Source organism: Thamnophis sirtalis, unplaced genomic scaffold (assembly GCF_051295495.1).
Source record: "Thamnophis sirtalis isolate CommonGarterSnake01/CBP01778 unplaced genomic scaffold, rThaSir2_p1.2 scaffold_1, whole genome shotgun sequence".
Taxonomy (NCBI): Eukaryota; Metazoa; Chordata; class Lepidosauria; order Squamata; family Natricidae; genus Thamnophis; species Thamnophis sirtalis.
This window is the reverse complement of record NW_028261381.1, coordinates 86491509-86514940: the sequence shown is the minus strand read 5'-3', so window position 1 is coordinate 86514940 and position 23432 is coordinate 86491509. Positions and strand designations below refer to the sequence as shown.

Sequence of the window (23432 nt, the reverse complement as noted above, 5' to 3'; positions counted from 1 at the left end):
GCGAAGTAGTGGTTTCTGCATTTGCTCTTATGATTTTTTTTTCCAGTAAAATCAATTAGTGGCAAAAGCTCTCCTAACACTTTCCCCATCATTAACTTTTTTTCTCTTATACTTTGAGGACTGACACATTGTAAATCAAGTCTGTTTACATGAGGCATCACAGCTGAGCTATCTTAGAATGGGTCTTAGAGTCATGTGCAGGGTACCCAACAGATTTAATTTCTGTTCAGTGAAATCTTTGACACAGTCTTCCAATTCGCTACCAATTCAAAATTCAAGATGATTCAAATTTGAAATGTTTCACTCTTTCTGCAAAAGAGTAAACCCATTGATTTATAATAACGTAGCTAAAATTATGTTTGCATTGATTTATTTTATTTTTGTTTATTTGTTTTACTTTGCTCTTTGCCAGTGTTCTCAACCTGTGGATCGGGACCCCTTTGGGGGTCGAACGTCCTTTTCACAGGGGGCACCTAAGACCATCGGAAAACACATATTTTCGAAAAAATAAGGAAAACATAAAATAATTTTATGGTTGGGGGTCACCATAGCATGAGGAACTGTATTAAAGGTCGCGGCATTAGGAAGGTTGAGACCCACTGCTCTATGCAAAGTTACTTTCCCAAGTCATACCTTTAGAGTATCGTTATTGGAAACCATTTTGTACCCAAATAAGAAATTAAATAAAAAGATAATATTAGCAGAATGTTTATTTGCTCTAGAAATAAGTTTTATATGTAACGGTTATTTTCTTTTTCCCTGGCACAAGTTAATAACTTGATTTCTGGGCAGTACAGTAGTTTGAAATACATGGGGATGTATATCCCCAGATGTTTTCCATCAATCAAGTTGGTCTCCTTCAATTGCTTTATAAACCTGAAATTTAATGGTGTTTTTTTTCTTACCTGCTATATCAATCCCACAGAGAAGTGATATGAATACAGTAAAATGAGATTTTGTAATTTGAGTAATATCTGTCACCCATAAGCTTTTGGTTCAAGTAACACTACAAGTTTGCAGTTAAAATGTTTAGCTTATGAGTAATCAACAAACCCTGAGGCCAAAATTTCCGGTTACAGTCCTAGTGCTTCATTACAAGTCTCTAAAATTCAACTGCCTGATTACAACTTCCCTTTTTATCAACTTTACAAATATTAAGCATTTTAGTAGATATTGTTAGCAAACATCACTGGATAGAATTTCTAATATTAATGGTAAAAGATAAATAATACAGTTGTTACTAAGCCATGAATGTTCTGGGTGTTTTTTCTTCTTCTTCTGTGTTCAAAACTTTAATTTCAGTATGGAAAAATTGAGTGTAGAGGAGATGCGGGCATTCTTTCTGTAGCTGGGGGCTCCATTCTATTACTATTTATCTTTGTGCAGGAAAAAGGGGTGAAAAGCAGTTATTCTTTAATATTAAGTTTAGGGGTCCATGGTCTGAAATTTGTCTCAGTTCCTCTCCCTGCTTTTCTTTAGTGTAGATGTGTTTTACACCTTTATTAATATTTCAATGCATTTTCTGCTAAAAATCAGTGGGAACTTATATCCATTATCATCTAGCAACCTTTTCTGTTGGTTTTGGTAGAGTTGGAAAAACACACAAGAGAGACAACTTGCAGTACATCAGTTGGTTTTTCTTGCTGTGCCAAGAGTATGTTGTTTAATCATAACGTGTTAGTCTTCTCTGAATCAAATTGTTTCAAGCCAAATAAATAAAAATATTTATTTATTACCTATTGTATAATTTATATGCTGCTACAATCCAAGAGATTGTTTTCAAAATATGCTTTTAAAAAGATCCTTACTGAAATGACATTTCAAGGGAGAGGTACAAATGAAAGCCAACTACAAGGCTTGTTGGCCTGAACAATGTACCTTGTAGATGATTTTTAATTCTTATTGAAATCTCTGACTTTATTTTAAAAAGCTCGAAATACGCCTCTTCTTCAATGGGTTATGCTAAATCTTCTGTGCCACTTTTCATTTATTAATTGTTGTTTTTTATCTGTTTGAACATTATATGCTGCCCTTGGTCCTCTTAAATTGGGTAGTTTTTCAGATTACATAATTAAAATAATGATCAAGAATCTGTAACCAGATAGAGTCATAATTGGTACACCAGCCAAAGCTGGGTTAAGATCACGGCTTCTGTCTCTTGCTTAAGTAAGAGTTCTGGAGAGCATCATAGTCAAGATCTACCTCTTTAGGAGTGAACCCCAAGGTAATTACTATCAGCACCAATGTTGGAATGCTTAAATGTTTACTTATGAACAGCATATCTGATTTGCCCCATGCAAATCCTCACATCCTCTAAGCACCAGTTCAGGATTTTCATAGCCTCCCCGGGGTAGGGTGATATATAGCGGAAAGGTTATCGTAATCTTATTTCTTTCCCTTACCTAAATCACTAGCTTTTGTTCCATTGCTGTTGATGTATTGCTGTAGGCAAGGCATCTGTTTTAATCATCTTTAAATTTTAGAACCATCATCTCACTTTTAACACAATATAATATATGACTTTAATTTTGAAAATATGAATGCTGACTTATATTCCATTGCTGAACATCAGCATAATGGAAACTTTTATGGAAACGATGACAAAAAGGAATATTTGAACGTGTATAATTTCCATCTCACTTACATAATTTTTGAGAGAGTTTTGGTTGGAAGATATAGCATCTGTGGCATATAACATCAGTTCCCAGAAGGATTACTGAACTGGAAATAAACTGGGATTATTACCGTATATAAATCTTATTCTGAGTGCTAAAGAGGTAATATATCATAAAAATTCAAATTGGCTGGTTTGGTGTCTCTGATCATTCCGAACTGAAAAATCTAAAATGCATTGATTGTGTACAATCTATTTTTCTCAAGAAAATGGTTCATTCTTCACTTTACAGTTGAGTAACAAAAAATTGAATAATATTTGAAGAAATTAGTAGTGGCAAAGGAGGGCTGTATGGAATTGATGAAGGTGATAGTTGTATTTTATCCTGCCTTTGGATTGGCCAGATGAGTTATTTGCATTTTTAAGCATTTGTAAAATTACTTTGTCATTTGAACCCAATTGCCTTCAGTCATACTCTCATGATAATATTACAATTACTAGGTAGGAAAAGTTTCTAAACAAAAAAAAATGGAATGAATTTTTACAGCTCACATTCATGATTGGTACTGAGATGGTAACAAAATTCAAACTTTTTCTATTTCTTGAGGTTACTGTTTTTCTTCTGTTTTTAAAAGACAATTATTTTTCTTTATTCATAAGCATAAGTAAGTGCCGTTATGATGCGGTAATCAGTTGGCAATCTTTTCATTGTGCCTGCAGGTGAAAAAAAAAGTTCGCTTGTTCCAGGTCATGTATAGGCAGGCAGGCACCTTGGATTTGATACAGCTTCAATTCATGTAAAATTAATGGCCGATTTTAGATTATTATCAGATTTCACAGCTGGTTGGTGCTTAATTGGCTATGTTGGGTCATGCAAACTCCAAGTGAAGCTGTCGGTTATTTATTTATATTTAACGGTCACACCTGTATTGAATTGGTCCTCAGAATATTGAAATGACGATAAAAGGACAATGGATACGTAGTGTGCAAGGATTAACTCTACTGTATATATTTTGCTGTTATATGGTGATTTCTGTTCTGCTTTAAAAAAATCATTTTCAGTATGTAGGCATGTCTGGGCTGTAGGTGGTCAGCGCTGTACGGAATAAGATGTTCTTAGGACAGTTTTTAAGTTATAAAGTTTATGAATCACTGAACAATAGTTGAAGTTATTTTTTGTTATCTTGTACATTTTAATGACTAATAAAATAATATTAGAGGAATCGGTAATTTAAAAAGAGAAACTCATTTGAAAGAACTTCTTGCCATCCCAGAAGATGGCAATTCTTGTGAGTGCTATTGCCAAGAGAATTGCTTGGCCATGTCTTTGTAGACATAACAGGAATCAAATTCAACTGATAGTTTTCTCTTATTATTTTAAGCTTCAAAAGAAGCTTGGCTCAACAATCTCATAGATGCATGACAAATGCAGTCCAAAGAACAAATATGAAGATAATTGCAACATGCTGTAAAAATGAGTTGATATTAATGACGCTATTGGTGATAAGCAAACTAATATATGGTGATTATTCATAATTATTCTTTGGAAACCAGTCAGACAGAAAGCTAGAAATCTAGGGAATCATGTTAGGGTTGGATTTGTTGTTGGGTTGGGTTCATTTTCTCCTATAGAGAGCTAGACTGTTCCTGAACTAAGTGTGAATGGTGAGGCGAGAACCTGAAAACTGAAAAGATTTATTCACAATCTGGTGCTATTATTTGTGGAGGTTTTTCATGTATAATGGCTTGAAGATGATATACGCATAGGAAAAAACAGAGAACTGCAAAGGATCAGATAAAACTGATGGTGATGCTGGAGAGAGAGGAGACAGGTAATAGAAAACAGAGTGTTATATTTCTTTTGGTTTTCAGCATAGGTGCAATAAAGGCTATTGTTTATTATATATAGCATTAGTGCCTGTAATTAGGTCAGGCTAGAGTCCTATTAATAGAAAAGATTGCTTTCTAGGTATCATTGGGGAGAGGGGGTTGATATATAATCCCTAATCTTGTTTAACTTGGAGATCTTTTGCATTCTTTTGTTGAGAGCTCAGTCAGCTCTGTAATTGTACGTGCCAATGAAAAATACTCTATTGCATCTGTTTACAAATGTTTGGCTCCTTGTTGAAGTGGGCATTTTTCCCACATCATCCCATTCATTTTATGCAGAACTGAGGAGGGCTTTCATCTCTATTCCGTTATCTCATGTACATGAAAAGGTTACAGCTGGAATAAGTAAAAGTATTATCCATGCACATTACCCGGAGTATTAGTTCCAGTGGGTCTACAACAACATTTCTAAACTGCAGTTCTACGAGAGGTGATGATTGGGGGAAAATGATTTTTGAGCTTTTGGAGATCATCTATCTATTCAGCTTTTTGAGATCATCTATCTATTCATTGTCATAAGTATGATGATGATCCTATCCCAGTACTTGAGTTGTGAAGATCTAGATGGGAGTAAACAGGCTAAAATTGAGATCCAACAAGACAGAGGTAATATTTGTCCATTGGGGTATTTGGGGAGCTCCAGTGGTATCTCTTTATGCTTTTGTCTCCACTTATAATGTGTTCTACATGGGTCTGTCTTTAAAGATCATTCAGAAGCTTCATTTGATCCAAAATTTAGTTGCCTGTCTATTGACCGACTCTCAGTTGTGGAACAAATACATCTGGGTCACAGGACATAGATTGGTTTTCTGTTGGCTTCTGGATGAAAAATTAAAAACACAATTAAAAACACTAGTGTTTAACCTACAAAGTCCTCTTTGGGTTTGCACCAAGCTCAGGGTCACATCTATTTACTAAAACCATTCAGATAGTAGCAACACCAGCTCTCTGGAACAACCATCCTAATTGAAAAGTAGAGTAGCCCCAGCTTTTATCTCCCTCTAGTAACAGGTGAAAACGAAGGTCTTCTAGAGTACATTGGGCCTTTTTTGTTTTTTCTAGCTTCTGTGCTATTAATTGGTCCATGCATGGTTTAATTTTTTTTAAAAATCCATGAAACCAGTGTGGGGTTGTCGAAACGAAATAAATAAAATATCCAGATAGAAACTAATCTGCTCCTTTCCCAATGAAATTATTTGTGGTTGTCTTTAGGAACTTTGCATATTTCACTTTTTTATGCCATGGAACTTAAGAAGCATACATGAAGTACCTGGTTGTCCTCTACTTACAAGGAACATTCTATTTCCAGTTTTAAGATGGTTTATCTAGGACTTTATATGCGGGTCAAGAAGCAACAGTGAGAACTGGACACGGAACCACTGATTGGTTCAAAATTGGGAAAGGAGTTCAACAAGGCTGAATACTGTTGCCCTGCCTATTTAACTTATATGCAGAGCACATCATGAGAAAGGCGGGGATAGATGAATCAAAAATTGGAATTAAGATTGCCGGGAGAAATACCAGCAACCTCAGATATGCAGATTATACCACTCTAATGCAGAAAGTAAAGAAGAACTAAAGAGCCTCTTGATGCGGGTGATGAAGGTGCAAAAGTTAGCTTGAAACTCAACATTAAGAAAACTAAGATCATGGCAGCTGGCCCTCTCAATTCTTGGCAAATAAATGGGGAAGAAATTGAGGTAGTGACAGATTTTATTTTCCTGGGCTCCAAGATCACCGCAGATGGGGACTGCAGCCAAGAAATTAAAAGGCACTTGCTCCTGGGGTGGAAAGCTATGTCAATCTAGACAGCATACTAAAAAGCAGAAACATCACCCTGACAACAAAAGTGTGCATAGTTAAGGCTATGGTTTTCCCGGTTGCAATGTATGGCTGAGAAAGTTGGACCATGAGAAAGGCTGAGCGCCAAAAAAAGTGAGGCATTTGAACTGTGATGCTGGAGAAGACTCCTGCGAGTCCCTTGGACCGCAAGGCAATCAAACCGGTCAGTCCTAAAGAAGATCAACCCTGATTGCTCTTTGGAAGGCCAGATCCTGAAGATGAAACTTAAATACTTTGACCACCTAATGAGAAGGAAGGATTCACTGGAGAAGTGTCTAATGCTGGGAAAGATTGAGGGCAAAAGAAGAAGGGGTGACAGAGAATGAGGTGGCTGGATGGAGTCACCGAAGCAGTAGGTGTGAGCTTAAATGGACTCCAGAGGATGGTAGAGGACAGGAAGGCCTGGAGGAACGTTGTCCATGGGGTCACGTGGGTAGGACATGACTTTGCAACTAACAACAACAAAAATCTATTTGAGCTCAATTTGCTGTGTTGGTTCTAAGCTCTGAGTACATGTGAAACTTCTCTTTAGTGCACACATGAACCATTAGTGTACACAAACATGTTATACACACACACACACACACACACACACACACATCTACTTAAACACATATTTGCTCAATTAATTAACAAAAGGTCTCTTCTAAAATTAAGCCTTATGGCAAGATAATAGATGGTTATCTATAGAGCATTCATTCAGTACAATTTATTTTGCAAGCAAGTTTATCAAGTCCTTCAACTGCTAAAAACTACAGCAAGTTCTTTGTTCATTCTACAGAAAATTTAAAACAAAGTATTCAGTTGTGTTTTACTATTGTTTTTCTTTCTAGGTGGATTCTAATTTCTAGACAGATTGCTCCTGGTATTTGATTGTGATATTATGACAGTGTTGGTGTTAATGGTTTTTTTTAAAAAAAAAAAAACTACAGCGCAAAATGCCCGAGAGACTCATCAGAACAAATTTTTCAAAGTCATTATAAAACAAACTAAAAAGAGGCAGTAAAATAATATCAGTTCTTTGAAGGAGTTCTTTAATTCATTGAGACATGTGTTTATGTATGTGTATTTAGGACACAGGCATAAACATCAAAGGAAAGGGAAGGACTTATTTAAAACTTACTGGGTTTATGAACTCAAGGGTTAACTCTCGAGAATCTGTTCCAGGAAGTTGCAGGCAGTATGTTCACTGACAGTTTACTTTTGTTTTCTGGCATGGAGAAATGGCCACAGCACTCTTCTAAACAAAAGCACAGTCTTAAATCAACTTACCAAGTGAGGAGAGAGACATCCCTGTTCTGTGGCATCTTTTAGTTGTAAGTAAGAGCAACTAATAGATGTAAATCAGCTTTCAAAATTGAAAATATTAATTTTCCTGCATCCCGAGCGGAAGAAATGAACAGGTGGAAAGGAAGTTTGTTGAAGTTCCTCACCCATTTAAGGAACATTGTTTGTTCAGCGTTTCACTGTTTGTTCAAAACCTCTCTTTCTCCAAACTACCTGGGGCTGGAGTGCTATTGTGACCTGAAACTAAGAGGCAGGTAACAAGGTGGCATATGATTCACTGGAATGTACTTCGTCAACATTCCTACCCATGAGGGTACTAACAGGAGTGTTGGATGAAAGTCTCTGGAAGTTTCAGTTCCTTTGTAGTCAAGAAGAACAATGAGAGGATCAAGGTTCAGTTATGTGAAACCTGGAGGAGGTCAGTGAACAAGAAATAGGTATGTGGAATCTTTTAAATATGCTGATTTTGTCCATGCAAATAGTGCTTTCAAATATTGAAAGTCAATATTTGAGGTGACTTGCAGGACAGTCTCCCTTTCAGCTCTTCTTTCTAGCTATAGACCTTAATTTATTGGCAGGGACACCTCAATTCAGTTACATATTTATAAAGGTTGGGACAATGGAAGACATGCTTTGCCACTCAGAACATTATGAACTCATTCTGTATTACAGGCAGTATAGAGGAAGTACATTTACCCTGAGAAGGGACCTTAACTAGCTGTGCTATGATGATTAACATTAAAGAAACAATTCAAATGCTACTGATTTTAATTCTAGTGCTTGTTTGGGTTCTCTCTTGCCACTGGGGATTCTATTTAGGCAGAAAATGATAAACAGAATTACTTCTCTATTTCTTGGCCACTCCTCTCAAGTGTAAGAGAAATAGGAGGTTCTGCATTTACTGAAATGTTTGAGGTATCAATTACAAATGAACATGTAGAAGACATACAGAATAATATATGACTTTCAGATTACAGTTTGGGAAAGAAAAAAAATGTTGGAAGAAGTTTCGAAGTTTGAAGTGGGACACATTGATTAATTAGATTCCCGATGGCCCTCTGTGTGTGTGTGTGTGTGTGTGTGTGTGTGTGTGTGTGTGTGTGTGTATTTACATAATAGGTGATAATATTTTGTAGGGATCGATAGGTTACTTTTGTTGATGACTTTCAGCCTTACTGAATTGTCTACAAACTGATTTTTGAAATGGAAAGCACCATCTGTAGTCTGAAAGAAAACTACCACCAACCCATCTGCATATATGTTATGTATTTACTGTCCTGATTCATTGAACATCTGTCTAATGAACTATTCAATGTTTTATTTTCCTTTCAAGATGACGTTTCAAAGATGGTTAGTGCAATAAACAATGAAACAACAATATATTGTAAAGATGCCAAAAGCAGAGTTATACCTTTCTGCTTCATAAGTCTATTAAATCACTAGTTTGAATCCTCCCTTTCAACTTCAACAACCCCATCTAGATTATGCCATGGAACACTGCTATTTCAAGTATTACTACATTTGAGGTGAAATAGTTTGGCTCTTAAATGGACTGGATGAACAAACGTTATTACAGGATCCAATCTGAGTTGATCGCCAGGATCAAAGATTGGTTCTTTCAAGCTTTCACGCTTATGCTGGAGCCCATCTTCAGGTAATTTCTCTCTCTTCAGAATTAGCATTGGACACCATCAATATCCTAATTAACAACTAAAAGCTACACATAATCAGGAACCATATAAATACAACACATAGAAAGTCCAGTGCATATATTTTGGAGAGAGGGAAGCTCCCTGATGATGGGCTCCAGCACAAGCTCGAAAGCTTGTAGAATAAACTTTTGGTCCTAGTGACTAACACAGAGTGGATCCTGCAACAAACTTTATTAGTTGAAAGTAGAGTCCTCAAATTTATCATAGGTGATCTACATAGTAAATTTGATGCTTTGAATAGCCTTAATTCCATAGTTAGGAGCATCTGTTTCACTGGTATATGGTTCCTCTCCCTTAAACAAATGTGGTACTCAAAAGTGGTACTCTACTACTGTGAGACTTGCTTTAATTTCTGTAGTTAATTACAAATATGCAATCGATTTCTGAGGCACTTCCCCATAGCAAAAAGTAACCATCCTGATCAGATAGCAACAGGAATTATACTTATACTTTAGTGGCCTACACCATATTTACCAATATTTTAGAAGCATTCCATTATGAGAGAAGGGTAGCTTAGTTGTGTAGCTACTAACCTTACATGCAAAAGATTTAAGATTTTGACGCCTCCAACAGATCTGGAGAAGGAAGGTCTTGAAACTTTGGAAGCTTGCTGTCAATCATTGAAGGCAGTGTTGAAAGGTTCAAAGGTTGACTTGCAATAAGGCATCAAAGGTTGACTTGCAATAAGGCATTTCCTATGTTTCCACAAAATCAGCAAATACACAGTCTTTGTCAAATCAACTGAAAATGTTAATTTTATAAACTTTATAAAAACTTTAGCGCCCTCAGTAGATGCACAGAGCATAATTGCTTAGTGCTAAGGAAAATGTGTGATTATTTTTCTCTATTAATATTTTCCTCCAAGGTTACTTTGAATGAATCAAATGCTAAAGCTTAGTGGTTTTGCATAGAAGATGAAAGGGACACACCAAAACTACAAGTAGGAACCCACTCTGAGCCCTGTAACCTCACATGATCACAACCTAGCTGGAGTGCTGCAGGGCTATGCCGTTTTCAGCTGCAGTAACAGTGAATGAAAAGAATGTTGAGTTATGAATTTGAGATATGCTCATTCATCCCCCACACTTAAAAACAACAGCCAAGTGTGGAATACTTGGCATTACACAGACAAAGTCACTTTCCAAGTAGTTGTGAGAAGGGAGCTGCTAACAATTCTCAAGAGCAGGGCTTATTTTTAGGCTAAAGCTAGCCTGAAATAAACTGGAGCTCTGAAGACTGTTCGGATAAACACAGCGTAAAAACTGAGACAGGAAATAGAGGGTCTTGGGGGGTAATGAGTTCCAGCCACTCTTGAAACAGAAAGCTAGAGAAGGCATTACTTGAAAATAGTTTCTCTATGACAGCCTGGCAATTTTTAGCTTGTTACTTTACGAGAACACTCTCGCTGCAGACTTCAATTGCGCTTACGGAAGCGCCCGTCTTTTCCTTTTTTTTCTGAGTCTATTTGGCTTTAGGTATCTTTTGATGTTTTTGGAACGATACGAGAGCCAGTTGATGACTGATCTCCTCTTTTTAAAAAGCCAGATGCTGCTAGTAGGGGAGGTGGGGAATGCAGCCTGAAGTTTATGCAGTTGTGTATAAACACAGTGCTGTAGAAAAGTTTAGAGTAAGCCTGAAGGACATGTTAAAGTCAGAGAGGTGCTGCTGCAGACCTTCTGCTAGCTAGAAGCTGGAAAGGGAGTAAAGGAGAGTTTGTGTTTTCCATAACTAAGCTGAAATTGCTGCAAACCAAGGGAAGATCTTTGCAATGGGCACGCAGCATGGATAGCGAGATTAATATTTACAAACACTTCACGTGGCTAAAGAGGGTAAGTGACTTTTTTTTTGCATTTTTACAATTTAACACGCTTATAGGGAGAGAAGAATTTAAGCATGTTACATTTTCTGCCACTGTGAGAGAAATTGTTCTACTAGTTTGAAACTAGTAGCCTGAGAGGGAGGGCACTGGGGACACAGCCAGTATTCCTTTGTCTTTGAGTAAAACTCGCAAGACAGTTTAAGCAAAGTGATCAAGCAATCATTGAGCTTGGTGGTGGAACAGAACATTCCCCATAAGAGCTCAAGTTAGATTCTGTTTTCCAGTGATCATGTTTCTTTGCAAAACTTTCCTTTAGTATCTTTCGAAAAGATATTGTACAGTTGCTTTTAAAACTAATAAAAGTTCAGTTAATCAGACCAGTCAGTTAGCTAATTAACTTGCAAGATAGGGTTTTGGGTTTTTTTAGATTTAAACAGTTTCGGGCTTTCTTAAGTAAATTAAAATGTATTAGTACCAACTGATTTAGATCCACTCCATTTTATAATGTTTAATCTAAATCAATTATTAAGAAATACTTAATACTGTATATTTTATGTACAGTAATGTTGGACGTATATTCCAGATATTCCCTCTAGTTCAGGACTGTATCTTTAATGTTGAGTTAAGATGCTGTTTACATAAAGTATTATTTTTTATACTATTTAATTTTAATAATGCAGAGGGAATCTGCATTATTTAGATTCAATCTTCACTACATTCAGTATTATTACAGTAGTCACTGAGGTTTACAAAGCTTGACAGTGGGTACTTGGATTTTTGTATTGAGGAATTTCATGCTGATGTTGAATATATCTTTTCATGGTAAATCCTATTGGAGTCATAATTTATTCCTAAATAAATAGATGTAAGATTGCAGCCCCATGTTTATAATTCTGGGAATTTAAAAAACAGATTAAAAGATTTTCCTAAAAGGTGGATGGGTGAGTTAAGAGAGAAGATTGCTCTTTCAAATAAACTTGTTAACAAACAAGCTAAAGAGCACTTTCCAGAAAGTTGTATAATAATTGTATACTAATTTCTTTTTTAGACAACTAATTCTCAAAGCCATGGGAGAAGCTGGGATTATTTCTCAATATGCTTTGTTAAATATATTTACTCTACCATTTCTTCTCAGATTCTGAGGAAAGAGAAGTAGGATGGGGTTTTAGTGGTTTTGGTATTATACAGAAGGCTTTTAAGGAACAAAATGCCCTACTTCTAAAAGGGCTGGGAAGAGACACTATGTAGTGGAACAGTAGTACATGAAGAGAATTCAAGGTACTTAATCAAGGAGAGACGCAACCTAGAACTAAGGAGAAATTTCCTGATAGAACAAGTAATCAGTGGAACAACTTGCCTCTGGAAGTTGTGAATGCTCCAACACGGGAAGTTTTTAAGAAGAGATTGGACAACCATTTGTCTGAAATAATACAGGACTTCCTGTCTGAGCAGGGGGTTGGGCTAGAAGACCTTCAAGGTCCCTTCCAACTCTGTTATTCTATTATTCCTCCCAGAGGGGGGGAAATATGATTTGCATGAAATTTCACAAGCTCCTTTGATAAGTCATCTTATTTTTTTGAAAATTCATTCTACACTGATTTTTTTAATGTCATATGATTACATTGGTGCTGCATGCTTGGCCACCAGCTGTGGTGGTAAACCGATGCTCTATGGCTGGTAATAAAAGCTCTACTTCCTCCAGTCCAGGGTGAGAGAGAGAAAGGAATTGAGCCGGACTTCTATCCGTCCTCAGTGACATTTGCCAAAGCAGGCTCTAATTTCAAAGAGAAGGAAATCTTGGAATGGGGGAGGGGGATTCAAATGTGATTTCTGTTCTGATGTTGCAAGATTACAAGTTCGTTATGAACTGAAATAAATAATCTAAAACCATTCACATATTCAATGGATGAAATAGTAATGGATGAAATAGATTAATGGATGAAATAGATTAATGGATGAAATAGATTAAAAAACATACATCTGCTTTACTTGAACAAAAAGAAAAGATTATGCAAGATTTCATATATTATCATCAAACCAATGCCCACAAAAAATGCAATATTCTCTTGAAAGCGTTCCAAAATTAGTTTGAAAACTAATGTCAGAAAGTGCCCTTGTGTACCAGCACACAGAAAGGTCAAGTGACAGGAGTCAATAGTGAATTTTTTTTCACAAGAGAAGCATAACAAAGTAATTATGCTAAAAAAGAGTTAGTAAGAAAAAAAGCATTACTTAACACATGTTTGTCCATCTTTAAAAGATCACATGTGATACAAATTAGCCACTTCCTTATTTTGCTTGGTGTTGCATTACTTTTATCAGGCACTTTCTGCTTTCCGTATGTTTATCAACGCGTGAAATCTACTAAATCATAGCAATGGATCAGTCCAGAATAAGCCTTGGTTAACATTGTCAGGCCTGGGTTTTTAAAACCATGATGTGCTAAAAGAACCGTAATTGTCTGTTTAGTATATAACTCTAGGCTATAAAAGGTCAGCTTACACAGAATCGTAGAGGTGATATGTGTCAGCCCTAAAAGATAGACTAGATTAAGAACCCAAGTCCCTATAGGTCAGGATTACTTTTATCGTAACAGCTATGATAACAGAATCTTGCAAGTCTGAACATTCTTCTCTCCTTGCACCCCCTTCCTGTGAACTTGCCTGGGACAATTTTCTCAAGTTAATTTCTTGGCACAGGCTCAAGCCTTGCTTAACTGACCATTGCCTTGATAGTGACTCTTTCACCTGTCCTTCAAGGCCATCAACCAAGACCTTTTTGTAGGATCCATCTTCACTTCAATGGCAGGACACTTGGTGCAGTATCACCAAGTATTTCTCTGTATTTGAAAACGGGATCATATTCCTCTATGATAAACTCTGATTCTCACTTCAACTCAGGCTGCCAGTGACATGCTGAAAACAAAATTCCACATCTTTATGCACCCACAATGAATCAACATAAAGCCGTATCAGCAGGGGTCTCCCCATGTGGAGAATGATATTGCTGTGCATAGCTAGTTCTCTGAATGTAGCTCAAACCAAGGGGGAAAATGTTGGCCAGGTGAGCTGATGATTAGCAAGCTGATGATTGAGATACTTCCCATAACTTTGTCCCACTAGTTAAGAAAGATGCAGCTTATACTCTACAATGTTTTCATTAGAGAGTGCCCGAAAATTATTTTTATTTATTTATTCAACTTGTATGTTCATCTCACCTGGGGGAAACTCTAGGTGGCTGCGGCCTCACCCATTTTGAGAAACAAGTGAGGCAACAAAATAATTCTTGTAGAGCAGTAATAAAATAACTTTTGAGGAAGCTGAGAGCCACACTTTATTATGGGTTATCTCCCTCCCCCCTCCAAAGAAATAAAGGATGAGTCAAAATAAATATTCAATTGAATTTATTGTCATTTACATTTAAATGAAATATATCATGTTTATCCATTAGATATGCATTTTATGAGTTTATCTTTTTGTTACATCAAAAATTACAGTATTTTGAAATCTTTGAGGGATGCATTAAGCTCTGGGCCTCAGGCAGTATATCCCATTGTAAAATGGGATCCTTAAAATGGTTTCCCTACCTGAGCCAAATTGCCTCTTTAGGAAGCCTGGGCTGCAATATGACCCTTTCTGTCTAAAGGAGGAGAGACTGAATGGAGAAATTTGGCTTTTGGGATAAATCCTGTTGCTTCCACATGGCTTGCAGCTATTAGGTCTTTCTTTGGGGAAATGTACAGGAAACCCAGTGTCAGGCTTGGAAGCCATCTTTTACAATGGCCCTCAAGTCTGCCGCATATTCTATTCTACCGTGAGAGGGGGGGATTGTAAGGAGCATGGGAACTTTGTAGTCAAAATAACATTCTTTCTCAGAGAGTCACGGTCATCCGGCCCTGGCACCTAGAGTAGCATCACTGGGAGGAATCTTCTTTTGGGGCAGTGACTGATTGGACCATGTGATGGACATGTGGGTGCTGGGGTAGGGTCTTGAACTTTCAACTGGATGTGGAAAACCTGGAAGCTTTCAGATTTGGGTTTTCCCAGATGTGCCAACACGGCTCTTCTAATAAATTGGAACTCTAGCCTCAGACTCTTATTTTATTGAGGATGCTATTTGAAACCCTGACATCCAGTAGCAGACAATCATCAGTGTTGTAAATAAATATGCTAATGATGTGCTTGCTATATGTGATGCAGTCAACTCTTGTGAAACCTCTCTATATAATTTGTATCAGGTTATTACATTAATAATGGCACGATTCAGAGTAAGAAAGATATCTCATTTTAAACTCCCCAGAAAGTCAAACACATTATTCAACTGGATCTCAGTTTTCTCTCTCTTGACATCAGAATTGTGCTCAAAAGCTCAGGCAGCTGTTCCTTCCCCCATTTCTTTTCAAATCTGAGTGTGTATTAATAAACCAGATCACAGCCTTCAAAATGATGAGCTACTGAACAAATAACTGGATGACCACATTCTCTTGTCTCTGCTCTGCTTCCGTCTGCCACTTCTCATTAACAGAATGCCACAATGCACTGAACATATCTCAATGTTCTGCTATATCTTTTCTGCACAAGTAGTTGCTTTTAGGACACATGGATTTTATTAAGTATTCAAGGATAATGATACTGCAAAAGCAAAGCAGGCTGTTCTGATGGTACAGCTCCCTTTTATAGCTTGGGTAGTTAACTCAACCTGACATTTTTCAGTATCTCGCATACGGACATTACTTTGTTTACATAAGTGATAAACAGTTGTACTGAGCAAAATATAGCCAATCTGCTTCATATCTGGACCCTTAGCTTGTTTAGGTCCAAAGAGCAGCCAGCCTGACCCATGTACATTCTGAAGTAGTGTGAAAAACAGAATTTCCCCTCCCATTTTCTAACAACTTTTTGCTTAGAACTGTTGCTGGCGTGTTTTATTAGGGCAGGATAAAATTTGCAGGGAAATATAGACTATTAAAAGGGTATATAGTACCCCAAATTTTGCACATTGTTTCATTGTAACTATCTATCTACTTAAGCTATTTTCATAGCATATTCTGAGCCTCAGTAACAGATTTAACAGAGTTGGAAGGTACCTTATAGGTCATCTAGTCCAGTCCCTCGCCAAAGCAGGAGAGACCCTACACCATTTATAACAAATGGCAGTCTGATCTCTTCTTGAAAGCCTCCAGTGATGAAGCTCCCACAACTTCCGAAGGCAAGCTGTTCCATTGGTTGATTGTTCTCACTGTCAGAAAATTTATTTCTAGGTTGAATCGCTCCTTGATCAGTTTCCATCCATTATTCCTTGTCCTTCAGGTACCTTCAAAAATAGTTTGACACCTTCTTCTTTGTGGCAGCCCCTCAAATATTGGAACACTACTATCATGTCTCCCCTGGTCCTTCTCTTCACTAAACTAGCCATGCCCAGTTCCTGTAACCATTCTTCATATATTTTAGTCTCCAATCTCCTAATCATCCGGGTTGCTCTCCTCTGCACTTTTTCTAGAGTCTCCACATCTTTTTTTATATTCTGGTGACCAAAATTGGATGCAGTATTCTAGGTGTGGTCTTACTAAGGCTTTATAGAGTGGTACCTCACTTGATCTTGATTTTATCCCTCTGTTAATGCAATTTAGGATTGCATTGGCTTTTTTGGCTGCCACTGCACACTGCTAGCTCATATTTAACTGCTTGTCCCTCTCACAGTTATTGCTATTTAGCCTGGTTTCACCCAGTCTACATGTGTACTTTTGGTTTTTCTTGCCTAAAGTGTAAGATTTTACTTTTCTCTTTAATCCTCAGTAATCCTTTGCCAGTATAATTTGACTGAACATCAACAACTTCTACCTACCCTGTTCTTGATTTCTCTAATGACACTTCCTACTACCCTAATATATACCCCTATCAATAGGTTCTGACTGTAATCTAGGAGAATATTGCTTCCAAGATAAAAAGAAAAGTAAGAAAAACCATTCTCATTTTTAAGAGTTTGTGTGATGGAATGGACAACATATTGGACTAGGAGCAAGGAGACCCAAGTTCTAGTCCACCCTCACTTGTGGAAGTTCACTAGGTGGATTTGAGCCAGCCATTCTCTCAATGCATTCTGACTGATAAGATTGAAGGGCATAAGAACTTAGATTGAAGGGCATATCAAATTTAAAAAAATACTAAAAATTAGTTTCACTCAGCCCAATCCATGTCACACGATTCTTTTATGGAAATAAAAAGAGAAAGAAAGATAGATATAAATCTAATACATAAATAATCCACACAATAAGGCAGGAAAAAAAGTTAATTAAGTAACGATTCAGCAGGGGTGAATGAAGGAGAAGGGCTAAGTAAAGTCTAGCAGAATTGAAATTGTATTGTGTTAACATGAAGTAATGAAGTATAATAAGGAGTCAGAGGAAGGGTGGGGAAAGAGGAACTGAAAAGCAAATGAATTGATTGTAAGAGAATTAAGCAAGAATGAATCAAGTGAGAACAAGAAAGGGATGGTAAATTGAAAAATAACATAGTGGTTTGCAAGAAAAAGTGCTGTCATCTATAAAACCAGCCGAAAGGAAATCTGTGAGACAAAGAGATTTTTTTAAATTTATTTTATTATTTTATTGTATGGACTAAGAGGGCCACCCAAATCCAACAGTGTGATTCTGGGCAGCATACAACAGAAAAACAATAGCAAAAACAGTAAACCAAAAGAACCACATAGCATTAAAGCGTAATGTGTTAATGGCAAACAAACACAATAATGAAAACAATCACTGACTGTGGTAACTAGTGTATTAATAAACAATATTGGTATGTTGGTGTGTGTATATATATAATTCTTTTCCGTCTCCTGCGATCTTGCTTCTTTTTTCACAATCTCTGACCCGATTTGGAAGAACTGTTGATTGGAAATTAGAACTCCTATGCAATATTCCTCATCCTATCTGAAAAAGACATTTTTTTCCTTAATCATGTACTGGACTTTTTTTGTCAGGTTTTTTTTAAAATATATATAAAATTTATTTTTGACCTATGGTGCTGTCTGGCATATTGAGCTTTTCATTTTTAACAGAAGCAGAAATCTAAAGTTTTTGAAGGAGTAGCGGACAGTTAATTAATTGAACACATTTTTAAAAAATAGCTATGTGAAATTGCTCCATTGTATGCCAAAGCATTAGGTTCTAGGGTAGCCCAATTAATAGAACATTTTGGAAGGTTCCTTCCTGATCATGAGTTTTGTATATACTTGTGAACAAGGTTATTAGTGTATTATCAAATCAGTTACTGTGTATATTCCATTTCCCATCATCATTTATTATTACCATAGTCAGTGATTGAAACGCCAGGGAAATCAGGAGAACCAGGCAATTCAAATGGGTATAAAGATTTTTTATTTGTTTGTTTGTTTGTTTGTCAAACATATACAAGGTAACAGGTATAGGTATGAACATAAACATGAACCAAGGAAGTAGATGCAGATAAATGGGTACAGTAAGACAGGGACGGTGGGCACACTGTTGCACTTATGCACGCCCCCTATTTATTGCAAGCTTAAGCTTAAGCTCTCTACAAGAATCTGAGTTATTAACAGCCTAAGCAAATTGGTGGTAGATAACAGTCACAGGAAATCAAGATGGGTTGGACTTAGATGTCTTGTGAGCGTGAAGGGACTCATGACTGATGACATATTTGACCACTCCCTTGGGCTCAGCCTGGTCATCTCCTACAGCAACTTTTTTTAAAGTCAGTGACTTCTGCGTCAAGTATATTTTTGCCATATGCTGTGTGTGTTGACTCTCCTTTTTTATTTCCTTTGTTCTTCCATTTCTAAATTGTCTTAACTGTCCGAAAATCTCTTTTATTCTCAAATAACTTCATTCATTCTTTCATACTCTGAGTTGAGAATGCAATATCCTAAGGCATCAAATCCTGCTCTGTTTCAGTGTGTGGGAATGATGTTATCAAGGAGAACAGCCAGTGAGATGTTATAGTTAGTGTTGGACCAGCCCTGAGTGGATTTTAGTTCAGATTCTGAAGTTCAGCCATCAAGTGCACAGCATGATCATTTCTCTCCCCCTAAGATATCTCATAAAGTTAGAAATCTCTCTCTATCTCGCTCTCTCTCTCTCCCTCCCTCCCTCCTCCTCTCTTTCAATATTTCAATATTTCAGAGGCCCTTTGAAGGACTTTACCATTAATCAACTTAGAGAGGAAGACATGGCTCTCAGACTGAAATCTCCATGTACCAATATTATAGACAGTATAGCAGATATTCGGCATTTTATGTACGAAGAAAACTTACACCACTAGATCTCCAAATAATCATAGAGGTCTCTGGAGTGGGATTGATATGATATCTCTCCATTCTACCTTTTCTTCTGATATAACCCTTGGTCCAATTCAAGCCTGGAATGACAGTTCCAGCTGTTTTCCCTCTCTTCTGAACTTCCTGTAACTCTGTAATCCTCTGGGAAAGTTTTTGAGTTAGCTTGGAACAATGTGTAGCTCAAAGAATATATCTACTCTAATAACCAGTAAGCAGTTACCAGAACTTTAAAACATGAACATGTAACAACCAGATGCTGCAAAAATTTCATAATTATCTTAAGTTGATTGGCCATAAGATATTTTTCTTGTATAATTATGACTGTTTTCTTCAAGCTTCATCCACACACATATACCTTTGGGGTGTGCTTCTATCTTTTATCTTGTCATTAGATCCTTGCATACTTTTAAGTCTGAAACAGAGCAGCTGTTTACTTAATAGATGAACTTGTCTGGACTATGTTTGTCTATTTTTATTAAGGCCGGTAGTAGCTGATGCTTTGGCAGAGCTGATGTTTTTCTCCCTGATTACTTCATCTCATGTGGATGTTAACTAATGTAGTTTCAGTCTGGGATATTTTGGAGCTTAAATGAGAGTAGGAAGCATTGTAATACTTTATCTATTTATGGCTTAATGTAGAATGATTTTTTTTTCCACAACAAAATGAGCTAGGGAAAATGTATTGCAGCATTATTCAAAATGCACCTGTTTTTCTAGTTACTACATGTGCCTGTTCATTATAAAGAATTTGGTTTTTAATCTCTTAGGCTTGGCTAATTAGGATTTTTCTGATTTATTATAAAGCTCAACATGTAGTCAAGCTTCTAGCTGACTTGAAATTAGAAGTTGAAAACATTACAGAGCATTTTTCTTTAGTAGGATGTTTGAATTTTCATAGACTCTATTTTCAAGATGCATGCCTGTTCCCAATACTGTTTGTGAAGCTTGGGAAGACTGGATGATTTTTTTTAAAAAAAACCGATTGAAAATCAACCCGTGGTATTGTAACACCACTACATAAATCTATGGAAACATCTGAAAAATTGTATAGTGTTCTGTTCATAACAATAGCAATACCACTTCACAGTGCTTTCCAGCCCTCTCTAAGTGGTTTACAGAGTTAACATATTTCCCCCAACAATCTGGGTTCTCATTTTACTGATCTCGGAAGGATGGAAGGCTGAGTCAACCTTGAGCCTGGTGGGATTTGAACTGCCAAACGGCAGGCAGTCAGCAGAAGTAGCCTACAGCAGTGGTCCCCAACCTTTTTATCGCCGCGGACCAGTCAGCCTTTGATAATTTTACCGTGGCCCGCTGAGCGCGTCGATGACCAGCGCTAGTAGCGTAGCCTTGCGCAGGCGCAGTTCAGTATGGCTAGCGTAGATAGCGTAGCACATACTGCGCCTACGCAAGGCTACGCTACTAGCGCTGTCTACGCTAGCCCTACGTAGCTGTGCAGGCGCTCTTAGGTTTTTTTCAGGAATCGGCCAGCGCTGAAGCGCTGAAAAGGAATGAGAAGGGCGGCGCTGGACACAGGGGGGGCGGTGGGCCGCTGGTGACGTCAGAGTGCCACCAGCGGTCCAGTAACACCCCTTGTGCCAGTTAGCCCTAATTTGCATACAGAAAGAAACCATGGCCCCCGGCCGCTGCAGCGATCATGGCCCCCGGCCGCTGCGCGGCCCGGTGCCAGGTACTCCACGGCCTGGCACCGGTCCGGGGGTTGGGGATCACTGGCCTACAGTACTGCACTCTAACCACTGCACCACCGCAACTCATCGTGTTTGGAAAGAATTACACCTTTAGTTTGGAAAAAGAGAGACTGAAGGAACATGGGCATGAAGAAATTTGATCAAGAACCATGCAATAAATAAACCTAATTTGAAGGAGATTTAAGATAAGTAAAAAAGAAAGTCCTTCTTCACATAGCGTACTGTATAACAAATCTGTGGAATTAATTATCATAGGTCCTGATGATATCTTTTAAATCTGATGGCTTTAAAAGGGTGCAGTATAAATTAACAGAGGTTTGAGCTTTCAAAGTCTATTAGTCTTGAAATTCAAGACTACCACCAGATTGCAGAGTACAGACATCCAGCTATAGAGAAAACAGTATTGGGAGAAGAGGATGTCTTGTGTTTGGGACCATCTCAGAGGCCAATGTGTAAAATAAAATGCTAGAGTAAGATGGGCTTTTTCCATGGAACTGAAGTTTTCTTGTGCAAGTATAATTTCAGAATGTCATGGAGGAACTTAGATATAGTGACTACTTGTACACACATAATTTGCTTCATTCAGGAACTTTAATTAAGGATTTCTTTACGAATTCTGTTTTGTTCTGGAAGAAGTCACTATTCATATGACAGCTATAAAATAGATCAGGAACTGGAGATGTTTTTTATTACAGTTGCAACATCCCTGAAAAAAGCGGCTTGTAACACTTACAACCATTACAACATTCCCATGTGATCAAAATTCAGATGCCTGGCAACTCACTCATACTTATGACGGTTGCAGTGTCCTGGGATCATGTGATCCCCTTTGGCAACTTTCTGACAAGCAAAGTCAATGGGGAATCCAGATTCACTTTACCAAATGGGTTACTAATTTGACAAGTGAGTGATTTAGTTAACAACTGTGGCAACAAAAGTCGTAAAATGGGGCAAAACTCACTTAACAGATGCCCCACTTAGCAACTGAAATTTTGGGCTCAAGGACTACCTGTAAATTAATGACCATTATTCCTACCTCTGTTCACGGCAACTAAGTTGATAATAGCAGGTAGAATAACAAAAGTATTCCTAATAACTATATCTTGCTTAAAGTTTGCCTGTGTTTTGATAGAGAAATGTGATGATTCAAATTTCCTTTCATTAACCAGGACACACCTTGTATTCTTTGTTCCCACCCATTCCAGGCTTATTTTAAAGCAAGTTAATCTTTTTTATTGAAAGATGTAACTAACAACCCTCTGGTTCAGGCATGAGTTATTTTTTGGCTTCGGTGTTCCATCGACAGCTAAATCTTAAGAATGACCTGAGCTTGTTTTAACTGTATTCACGCAGCTTTTCTCCATTTCCTTCCTATGACTAGTCTAGTCTGATGTTTACTTATTTGGATCCTATATTGCCATGATGCGAACCAATGGCACACGTGCCAGAGGTGGCACACAGAGCCCTCTCTGTGGGCAAGCACACTGTCGCCAGCTGCTCTTCTGGTTTCTGGCCAGTACATGTGCACCAGCCGCCTGGTCTTTGCGGGCACTAGATCACTGGAAAACAGCCTGAAAACGGCCAGAGAAACAGCGAAAAAACAGACATGCGTGCGCCGGCCAGGTGGACTTGGGGTTTCTGGTGCTCCAGCATGTGCATGGGTGCACATGCATGGGCATGCATGGATATTCCAGTTTGGGCACTCAATGCCAAAAAAGTTTGCCATCACTGCTATATAATATCCTGTGAATAAGATAGAACAACCGCACACACACACAAAGAAAGGCTTGTTGCATCCTTTCTGCACCACTTTCTCTCTCTCTCTCTCCCCCCCCCCCTCCGGATGGGAAGCTCTAGCTTTACACAATAATTACATTCATTAAAAATGGAATAACTAGATTTATTACATATAATAATTATGTTTCTGTTATTTGTGTTCTAAACTTGTTTTTCCTTTCAGTCCCAGGTGAATCATCATACTTCTACCAGTAATGAGACGTATCAAGAACGTCTGACAAGATTGGAAGGTGATAAAGAATCTCTCATATTGCAGGTATGAAATTTGCATAACCTTGCATTGATGATGCCATAATAAAGTCTTCCTCCTAGTAACTATAGAGATATAGCCCTGGGATTTTCTTGACAATAATTTTGAAGTAATTTATCACTGCTTTTTCCAGAACTTTTTAAAAACTTTGCAATTTCCTCCAACCCTGGAATTTCCCAACTTTTCCCCATCCAGGTAC

The 23432-nt window shown here is 37.6% G+C and overlaps 1 protein-coding gene across 11 annotated transcripts in view; it reads left to right on the top strand.

Annotated features, from left to right (window-relative positions):
* Nucleotides 1-23432, top strand: part of PPFIBP2 (PPFIB scaffold protein 2) — a 139451-nt gene that overhangs the window by 48838 nt on the left and 67181 nt on the right. For 10 of the 11 annotated variants that reach the window (XM_087718335.1, XM_087718346.1, XM_087718316.1 and 7 more), the window contains exon 4: nt 23147-23239. In XM_087718335.1, the coding sequence (XP_087574461.1) occupies nt 23147-23239 (93 nt within the window). Of the gene's footprint in view, nt 1-10668; nt 11175-23146; nt 23240-23432 lie in introns of those variants that run through there. The other variant, XM_087718380.1, reaches the window with a different exon arrangement.